Source organism: Pteropus alecto, unplaced genomic scaffold (genome assembly GCF_000325575.1).
Source record: "Pteropus alecto unplaced genomic scaffold, ASM32557v1 scaffold80, whole genome shotgun sequence".
NCBI lineage: Eukaryota > Metazoa > Chordata > Mammalia > Chiroptera > Pteropodidae > Pteropus > Pteropus alecto.
This window is the reverse complement of record NW_006430460.1, coordinates 4,230,031-4,240,509: the sequence shown is the minus strand read 5'-3', so window position 1 is coordinate 4,240,509 and position 10,479 is coordinate 4,230,031. Positions and strand designations below refer to the sequence as shown.

Genomic DNA, 10,479 nt, shown 5'->3' with positions numbered 1-10,479 from the left:
GCCTCAGCGCGCACATGTCCTCCGTGTTCCAGCGCTACCTGGCGCTCGCCAACCAGGTCCTCAGCTGGAACTTCCTCCCGCCGAACCATATCCTTTGCCCGCGGGCGCCGCCTTGGTGCTGATGCTCGTGGCCGGCTTAGGCGTAGCTGAAAACACTTTCTTTCTGCTGTTCGTAAAGCTCCTTGTTGAAAGAAAGATGGCTTTTTTAGGGCGGGGATCAAATTTGTTTGCTAAGGCACAGCGCAGGGGACTTCTGGGAAGACTTAGAACCTCGCGGACAGCTCTGCAGGCCGCATAAGTGGACGCACGGGGCGGCCACGGGCTCGGCTCCCCGAGGGGCAGCGTCATCCCCGGGGGAAGGGGAAGGTGGGGCGCCCGGTGCTGTCACGTGGGCCATGGGCTTGGCTCCCCGAGGGGCAGCGTCATCCCCTGGGGGAGGAGAAAGTGGGGTGCCCGGCGCTGTCAGGACACGCCTTCTCCCCTAGGCGTGTTTGCGTCCTCTGACTTGACCCTTGTGGACGACGATGCTGTTCAGGTGCAGTAATGAGGGAGTGATGTTTATTCCTCCCTCACATCTAGAAGTACGAACGTGTCAGTTTCTGGCAAACTGCTCGTTAGTGGCACAGAAGAGAGTTACGTGCGTTAGAGGATCGATGCGGACGGCTGCTCTTTGTCTGCCAGTTACTGAAGCAGAGACGTTTGTGTTTTAGAAAGCGGAGCCATGGCTTGGACTTTGTGACTCGCTGTCTCCGGGGACACTGCTGCTCGCTGACACACTGAAGGAGGGAGGCACATCCTAGTTCAGGTCTCAGCGGATCTCGGGCCGGTCGCTTAACCCCTGAGTCTCAGCTCCCCCGATGCGCAACGGGGCTGCGGGCCGTTCGGTGGACGCCGCGTCACCTGATGTGCAGTCTGCGTTCAGGGTCAGTCCGTTGCCGCGACGATCTGCGGCAGTTGCTCTCGGTGCGTCGTGCGCGTCGTGCGCGTCGTCCTGAGCCGTCTCGGTGTCGGGCAGGTCCTCAGCTTTTCCTTGTCGTTCTTGAACCAGACGTATTTGACGCGTGTACGTCAATTCCTTTTAAACGCCCCTTGTTCTTGGTCTGTGATGCTCCCTCGTGACCAGATTCTCGGTGCTCGCTCTCTGCCGGGACACCGCAGCTGCGGCGTGGCGGCCTCAGCCTGTGTGTCCAGGACACGTGCGTTGGCTCAACCCGTTGGGGCCGTGTCCACGCAGAGCACTTGGCTGAGGCGGCGTCCGCCAGGCTTTTCCAGTGTAGAGTTGCTGTTTCTTTTCGCAGTTGGTAAGTAATTGTGCTCTAAGGCCACCTGAGCCTCCTGTTGCTCCAAAAATTTTTTATCCCCGCCAGCATCATCCGAGAGTTCCAGGTTCTTCATGTCTTGGCAACCACTTGTGTCTTTTTGTGCATAGCCACCCTAATTCATGTGAAGTGGCATCTCATCGTAGCTTTGATTTGCATCACCCTAATGGTTAATGTATTGGGCATCTTTTAATGTGGTTATGGGCCATTTGTGTATTTTCTTTGGAGAAATGTCTATTCAAATCCTTTGTCCATTTTTTAATCGTGTTGTCGTTTAAAAATTTTTGAGTCGTAAGAGTTCTTTACGCAACATGCATGTGTGAAACAAACCCCTTAGCAGATACATGACTTTCAAATATTTTCTCTCGTTTTGTGGGATATGTTTTTACTTTCTTGAAGATGCCTTTTGAAACAGAAATTTTAAATTTGATGTCCAGTTGATTTTCCCCTTCATTGCTTGTCCTTTTGATATGTTTAAAATGGCTCTGCATAATCCAGGGTCAGCATGATTTTTAAAACAGACTATCTTTTAGAGCATCTTTAGGTTCCTGGTGATATCGAGCAGAAGGTACCGAGAATCCCCAGGTGCCTGCCCCCAGCAGAGGTCACGTTTGTTACAGTCGACGAGCTTGCACAGACACGTCGTCACTGAGAGTCCTTGATACATCACTCAGAGTCTGTGACACGTCGTCACTCAGAGTCTGTAGTTGACTTTAAGGCTTCCTCGGTTCTGTGCGTTCCGTGGGTTTGGACAGGTGTCTGCTGTTGTGGCTCCACTGTTAGCGTCACAGCGTTCCACTGCCCTGGGACCCTCTGTGCTCTGCCTGCTTGTTTGGTCCTCTCCTCAGACCCCTGACGGCCACTAATCTTTGTATTGTCTCCATAGTTCTGCCTTTCCCAGAATGCCATGTCACTGAGTCACACAGCATCAGCCTGTTCCGATCGGCTTCCCCTTAGCAATGTGTAGTTAGGGCTCCTCCCTCCACGTCTCTTCGTGGCTCAGGTAAATAGTCCCGCGTCTGGATGACAATTTCCTTATCCCTTCACCTATGGAAGGTATCTTGGTTGCTTACAAGTTTTAGCAATTACGAAGAACCACCCATGTGTAGATTTTTATATGGGCATGAAGTTTCTCCTTTGGGTAAATAGATACCAAGGAGCGAGCTGCTGGTAGCAGTATGTTTCGTTCTGTAAGAAACCACCAACCGACCGCCTTTCAGAGTGGCCGCGCCAGCTGTGACGGAGACGTCTGTCGCTCTGCGTCCTCGCCAGCACGTGCTGGCATCGGTGCTGTGTTCCCGGCTCTAAGAGGGGTGTAGTGCTGATTGCAGTCTTGTGGTTTCAATTGGCAGTTCCCCGGCGACGCACCCTGTGGAGCATCTTCTCAAGTACTTGTTTGACATCCGCGTGTCTTTGGTGAGGTGTCTTTTGAGGCCTTTGGCCTGTTTTGTAGTTAGGCTGTTTGTTTTCTTACTGAATTTTAAGAGCTCTTTGCATATTTTGGATACTGGTCTTTTATCACGTCTTGTGCAAACATTTTCTCCTGGTCTGCAGCTTGTGTCATTCTCCCGACGTTGTCTTTCACAGAGCAGGAGTATTTAACTTCAGTGAGGTTCGCCTCATCAGTTCTTCCTTTCATGGATTGTGTCTCGTGTGTCACATCTAAAAAGTCATTGCTAAACACAGGACCACCCGGGTTTCCTCCCATATTATCTTCTAGGAGTTTTACGGTCTCGCCTCTGCACTCAGGCCTGGGCCATGCTGAGTTGTCATCTGTGACAGGCGTGAGGTGTGCGTCCAGACCATTCGCGTGCATGCGGGTGTCCAGTTGCTTCAGCATGTGAGCTGAAAGGACCGTCTTTGCTCCTGTCAAGGTCAGCGGACTGTCTGTGCGGGGCTGTGCCTGGGCCCTTCTGGTCCGCGGGTCCATTTGCTCACCAGGCCCACGGTTTGGGTCACGGCAGCTTTTTAGTAAGTTGGACTGTGTCAGTTCTACTTTGTTCTTGTGTTTAAGGTCACAGAGACTTAATCCAAGGTTTTCTTCTAAGAGTTTTATATTTTTAGCCCTTACACTCATTCTGTTCTCCATTTTAAGTTGATTTTGGTGTATGGTGTAAGGTAGGGGGTCCAGCTTCGTTATTTTGCCTGCGAATATCTTGTTTCTGCACCATTTGTTGCAGAAGGTGTTCTTTCCCAATCATCTTGGCCCCTCGCGTACCACCCCCGGCTGTAAATGTGCAGGTGCGTCTCTGGCTTCTGATTGTCCCATGGTCTGTGTTTACGCCACACTGTCTTGATGACTGTAGCTTTGTGGTAAGTTTTGAAATCAGGAAGTGCGAGTCGTCCGGCTTTGTTCTTTTTAAAGGTTATTTTGCCTTCTCTGCGCCCTTTGTGTTTCCGTGTGGGATTCAGGGCCAGCGCCTCTGTTTCTGCGGAGAGGCGCTGGTGTCTCGGGCGGGCCTGCGCTCGTCTGTGGGGCGGCCGGGGCATGCTGCCACGCTAACTCGGGGCCCGGTCCGCAGCGTGGACTGTCTTTCCATGCAGTTAGGTCTCTAATTTCTTTCCACACCATTTCATCGTTTTCAGAGAAGTTCGAGAGTTTTGTTAAGTTTATTCCTGAATATATTGTATTCTTTTAAATTCAGTTGTAGAGTTGATTTTTAAGTTATTTTCATATCATTCATTGCCAGTGTATAGAAATAAAACATTTTTAATGTTGAAATCTTGTACTATGTGACCTTGTTTATTAGCTCAAATTGTGTTTTTACTGGATTCAACATGTTTCTGTATACACGATGTCTTCTGTAGACCATTGTTTAAGGACTATTCTGCATAGGCTTTGTGCAGAAAGTGACTCCTCAGAGTCCCCTTCCCAGGTCTGCGTGGTGCAGGGGCCATAGCTCTTGGGGTGTCGTGCGTGCCGCGTCACCTCCTCTGAGCTGCCTCCTCAGCCACCGTGCCCGGTCTCACACTTGCACGAGGCCAAGACAAAACCCAGCTGCTTTCATTCTGTTCGCGATGAAACAGTGTCCTGAGACAGTGTCCTGGTCCTGTGATGCTCTGTCACCTGTTATCATTTAAAAATGGGCCCTGAGGTCCTGGGAGATCTGACCTCTGCCCCCCAGCAGAACCCCCTTCTGGGCTCCTCCTGTTGCAGCCGCACTCGTGGGCCCCACTTCCTCCGCCCCGGCCCCTCGCACGTGGGCTGTCTCTCCCCTTCTTTGCCTGGTCACCTCCCTTCTGAGCCTCAGCTGTGTACCCTGGACCAGCTCAGGTTTCTTCTGCTCTGGCTTCTCATACACATGTTAGATGTGATTTACTCCCGCTTGGCTCACTCCTCAGTTGTAAATTTTCGTTTGTGAGCTGACTCGAGTGATATCTGTTTACCCACCGGTTGGGAAGCTCACGAAGGCACGGGCCATGCTTTTGTTCGCTGTGGTGTTTGCATCTTGCACGGGGTCTAGCATGTAGTACTAGATGCTTTACAAATTTGCGTCATTTAATTACTGAGGTCAGATGATTCAGAGCATGATTTCAGTTCTTGAATGTTTGTTTATGCTGCTCATATTGTTTAGCAGTTCACCTGGTGTCCATAAATACTTAAGGGTTTTGGCATCGCTGATTATAAATGACAATATCGTTTTGTAATACGAATGCTTGGCAGGTGTGTTTGGTATGTTGGCTTCAGTAATATTTCTTTTTTTAGTTGGGTTACACTGCCTTTTATTGGTATTCTATTTTTGTGGATCTGATGTGGTTTTGGTAAATTTTTAACTCAACCTCTTGGGGAAAGCAAAGTCGATCACGAGGTGGTAACGGTGTGGGTCCAGACACCGTCACCTCAGGGTCTCCAGCAAAGCCGGCGTCACCCCCTGGAGGTAGGGCTTGGGGACGCATGGGGGAGGTCAGCGCTCCTGTATTTTAGAGGACTTCTGGTCCTTGGACCGTACATGCTTGTTGTTCACAAGAACAACTGGGCTTCCTTTGCTTCTGAAAGTTTGCTTTTACTAATGAAGCAGCCTAAAAAGAATTTGGGAAGACAGAGAAATCAGTTCCTTTTGCTAAATGTCCACTGTTGCTGCAAGCCTGTGTTGCAGAGCACTCCCTGCGGGGGGCGGGGGTGGGGGGTTCAGACTCCCTGCGGTGCTGGAGGAAAGTCTGTAGCTATTGTGTGACTCCCTAATAATCGGCTTTACTGCCAGCCACACAGAATGATCAACCTTACCTAGGGCGTTAGGAGATGGGCATGTGTGAGGTCACGTGTATTTCCAGAGATGACCTCGCCCCTCATCTGAGAGGTGTGTGCTTGTGGGAACCAACTTGGCTTGTTGTTTGAGACCTCAAGACCTGTTTGAGACAGAAGACCAGGATGATTCCTCTGGTGACATCATGGCGAGAGGGGAGGGTGCCATTGAGCTCTGTCCTCCTGGCGCTCAGCCCAGTGTGTGCATGTCTCCAGTCACGCAGTTGGAGAACAGGGCAGGTGACACGTTTTTGTGCCTTTGGTTCCTCAGAAGTTGGTGAGCTTTCCTAAGTGGACAGTTTTAGAGTTGGTTAGGGTCGTGCGGCTTGTGCTTGGTATACTGACAGCAATGTCACTCCCGTTTCTTGAACGTGGTGAAAACGTAGGAAGGGAAAGTAGGACCAGCCGCGGGCGACCGATGTTTGCAGAGAGACAGGGTCATGGAGCTTGAAAGCAGCTCTGTGTGCTTGTGCTATTGGTTGATTTTTATTTGGTTACAAATGAATTATTCTGATACACTATATAAATTACTTGAGTTCAGTATTCACCTTAGAAAAATGTATAAAGCCATAGCTCTCAAAATTCTTGATTTAAAACGTGATTTGAATTTCGGTGAATGATAGCCATTTAACTGGTATCGATTTGTTGCGACTCCTGTGTCCTAAACTCTGGCACGTGTATGATACGTGTAATAAGTAAATAATCACTTCCTTGTTAGACTTTTCTTTTGCGGTGACATATTTGGATGAAAAAGATTAAACAGTATAATATCCAGATATTATGACATATCAAAGCAGTACTATGAACCAGAACTTTTGAAAGCTTTAAGAAGGAAACTCGCTTTATTTAAAACTATTGTTTTTAAAAGAAACATTCAAACTTTAAATAATTTAAAAAAATACCATCTTAAGAACAGAGGTGCTGGAAGTGGCAGGCCCTCGCTCTCGTTTTTAATGAATCCCACTCCTCACTCGGGGGTGCACTGGCGTCCTGGGCTCTCCTACACACACAGAAATAGTCGGTGGGTAATGCCACCTTGAAATGTGAGCTGCCTGCTGCTTTACGTTGTTTTGAATGTACAGACGTGGTCCAGGCCTGCGTGCGAGTATTGTGTTCACAGTGTGAGATGCTGCTAGCTAGTTTTCAGAATTGAGAAGTAGCACATGGACAGCCATGGCAACAATATATCAGGCAACAGGGAAGGGTCCTCCGTCTCCTGTTGCAAGGCAGCCGCCTCGGCACATTCCGCCCAGTCTGCTAACGAGAACGTGGCTCTCGTGGGAATAGCGTTGTTCTTAAAAACTTCTCCTGTTTATTATTATGTTCTCTTTGTTGTTTTATGTTCAAGGTTTTATTAAAATGCTTTTGGGGATATTTACATATCTTTTAGTGGAGAGAACTTTGTAATGAAGTTTCGTGGTTGCATCTTACACACACCACAGCACATGTGCACTTTGTTATGAAAAGGTGCCGTTGGTCATGATCCTGCTGGGCCGGAGGGCAGTAGGAGGTGCTCAGGTCCGCGGGGAGGTGCTTAGGTTCACGGTGCTGCAGGCCAGGCTCTCAAGGGACAGGTAGCACGGCCTCTGTGAGCTTTCTTGACGGAAGGTAAACATCGTGTCCAGCTAAAAACCCCTTCCAGCTTTGGCGCTGGGAAACAACGTGTAGAATGATGTGGCATTCAGTTGGGGTGGCATGCTGTGTGTGAGGATCCGTGTGGACAGCTGCAGGCCCCAGGGGGCTGGTGAGAACATGAGGTCACCTCAGAGACACCTGGCTCCCCGAGAGTGGCTCCTGGTGCTCCTTGCTTGTGGGTAGATAGATGGCCCCTTCTGAGTCCAGGCTGGCTTTGTTCTGACCGTCCCCGCACCTCCGCCAGGGGGCAGGCCAGGGCAAGGAAGGTGACACGAGCTGAGCCTGATGGTGAGCGCTCGGAACCCAGCCGGCGACTTTTCTGGCACAGCTGCAGTGCCCCCGCCGCAGACACAAAGCGATGTCGGATTTGCAAAGGGGGTTAAGCAGTGGCCTGTAAACACTGGCTTCCAAAGCAGTGCCACAGCATTTCCCGCTCTGCGCGAATGATTGGGGCATCTATGGAAATGCGGCATACGAACTTGGACGCCCCTAAGTCCTGCGGGCTGTAGTGTGGACGGCTCTTGCTGCGGCCTCTCGCAGAGTGGCGAGAATGTGCCTGGTGGACGTCTCAGTGCCGGGCATTTGCTGGCCACTGGTGGGGGCCGTACTTACTGCCCATCTGCCCCCAAGCCTGCCCCGTCCTTAACAAGCCCGGCTCCTGTGCCCGCGACGCCTCGTGAACTGTGCCCGTACACCCTGTGGCTGTGCTGCGGTGACTCTGTGTGGCGGGGACAGTGTGTGCCAGCAGCACGTTTGGTGCGGGACACTGTGGCATAAACACGACGGCATCTTACATGCGCGCCCGCAGGGTTTTCCGCACACCGCTGAGTCGTGCGTGTGGCGTTGCCGTTCGGTTCCTCCGTGTGAGGAGTGTTCCTTCTTCGGGGTGCCGTGCGTTTGCTCTGGACCATTCTTTGAGGAAAGTGCCATTTTTCCAGGCAGACCGTGGAGACTCCCACGTTGTGTGCGCGGCTTGAGCCGCTACAAGCACTGGGGGGAGCGATGGGAGAAACGCACAGAACTTGGCTTTTCCTCTTCTCTGCGCACGTTGGCGTCTGCTTTGCATTTTTCCTTTGTCGCCACCGTTGAGCTCCTGAGCCTCCGGGTGTGGCGGGTTTGTCATGCGAAGGAGCCGTCACTGTCCTCTTGTGTTCCCGGAGCTCCTTCCTTCCTCAGCGCCGCCTGTCCGCTAGCCGCCCGCGTGCCATGCAGCACGTGCGGAGAGGCTCAGGCTGCGTCCGCCGCGTCCTTTCGGGGTGGCTGCTGTCACGTCGAGGGTGATCTCACACCTCAGACAAGCAGGACTGCTGCCGTTGTTGACCTTGACTCCGGCCACTGGGCAGACACTACATAGCCATGTTCGAGTCCTCCCAGAACGTGCTGCTGAAGCCGACGGAGTCGTGGCGGGGCGCGCTGCTGGACGGCAGGGTCATGGAGCTCTTCTTCACCGTAAGTCCTGCCTTGTCGCCGGCGGGGGGCCGGGGCGCGGGGGTCCTTCCGGACGGGTGGACAGACGGCCTCGCCCCGCCAAGGCCTCCTCTCCAGTCGGTGTTGCTGCTCGAACAGATCGTGCAGACACACCCTGGCCGGTGCGTGAAGCATCGTGTCACCATGCAGGGCTCGACGCCCCGGAGCTGACCGCTCACACTGTGTGGCGCAGGCCCCGGGGAGCGTCCGCTTGCTGTGGGTTACAGCTGTTCACGTTTGCCACGTTAAACATTCGCACTGGGGACCCGAAACAGTAATTCGTTAATTCGTTTAAAAAGAGCAGTACTAAACCGACATAAGTTAACGGAAGTGACACCAGTGAGCGAATAGCTGTGCTTCTGACGATAGCGAGAGCAGTTCGGTGAGGCGTGGCGTCCTACACGCCGCCGGCCCTCTGCCGCCAGCCTTCCCCGCAGATGGCCGGCCCCAACTTCTGCCTTCATCGGCCCGGAGCCGCCCGCCTGTGCGCTGGGCGTGGGCAGGGCAGGCGCGGGCTTAGTCGCAGCAGGAGAACAGCTCTGCCGTAGCGACTGCGGCCAGGGCCCTGGCAACCCCTGCGAGCGCCCGGAGCAGGCCGTCCGTCCCCGCGGTCTGCGTGCGGGGCTCTGTGGGGACGCGCGCCCTGAGCGTCACCTGCATCCTCTCCCGAACTCAGAGAAGTGATGACCGAAAGTCCTGTCAGAGTCAGAGAGATCGCTGCCACTGAGTTAAAAATCCTGTTCCTGCCTCGTCCGGCAGAAGCGGACGCATATCCACGTGCAGTGCTGCGTGTGGCTCACTCGGGGACAGCAGGTCCCGCTCCAGCAGTCTGGAAAAGGCGGAAAAGTCGCTGGCGGTCCTGGAAACTGCGGCCCGGACCCGAACAGCTGTCTGGACACACTAGACAGCTGCTCCTGTCAGCTGTGACCTGCCACAGGCAGACAGCTTCTGAGCTTGAGAGTTAACCCATTTCGCGTCGTCATTTTCACAGTTTTGTGTGTGCGGCCTGTCACTTTCGTTTAAGCGGTTGATAAAACTATTTTAATTTTGATACAAAAATGACACTGGCTGAACTTTTTATTTTATTCAGTTTTGTTAAATTCACTTTCAGTTCTGTGACCTCATTACCTGACTCGAGGCAGTTGTCCACCAGCTCTCCATTTGTCTAGATTTGAGCAGCCGCCATGAGCGCACAGTCGGAACCTGGGAGGTTCCAGGCTGCGTTCCGTGCCCCGGAAGTTCAGCCTTCCCGGTTTCTCCTACTCCCGGGGGCGGGAAGAACTGGCCCCGTGCGTTTTTCTTCTCACTGTCGCTCCCGGTCTCCTTTCTCTGCTCTCGGCACCAGCGGTGTCCTCCGTCAGCCCCCGCTTGGCCGGCCACGCTCGCTCTGTGTGGGCTGCGCTGCCACAGGCGGGCCTCCCGCCCCGCGTCTCTGCGGTGACCCCTGCTCTATATTCAGCACAGGCCGCCCCAGAGGCCAGGGCCGCATAATCCCAGTGCTTACGGAGGCTTGCGTTTGGAAGGGCACCGGCGTCTCGGGCTCGGCACGTCCCACGGGGCCCCCCGCTCCCCGCTCCTCTCTCCGCTCCTGTGTCCTTCCCGCCTCCCCAGTCACCTCCCCAGGAGTTCAGCTGGCATGGCTCCTTCCCACCCCCTGCCATTCTGTTCTGATCTGTGGAACGCAGTTCAGACGCTAGAGCTCCTCAGTAACACTGACCTCGGAGAAGGGCACGAAGCTGCGCAGGCACGTAAGACCGAGTCCCCGACGCATCATGCGTTTTACGTGCCCGTGTTGCAGAGAGCGTGAATCGAGCT

At 53.2% G+C, this 10,479-nt stretch overlaps 1 protein-coding gene across 1 annotated transcript in view; it reads left to right on the top strand.

Moving 5' to 3' along the window:
- XPO4 (exportin 4) overlaps positions 1 to 10,479 on the top strand; it is a 67,148-nt gene that overhangs the window by 21,885 nt on the left and 34,784 nt on the right. The window contains 2 exon segments of the mRNA XM_006904814.3: positions 1 to 87; positions 8,534 to 8,646. The exon segment at positions 1 to 87 is cut by the window's left edge and continues 13 nt beyond it. Of these exon segments, the coding sequence (XP_006904876.1) occupies positions 1 to 87; positions 8,534 to 8,646 (200 nt within the window).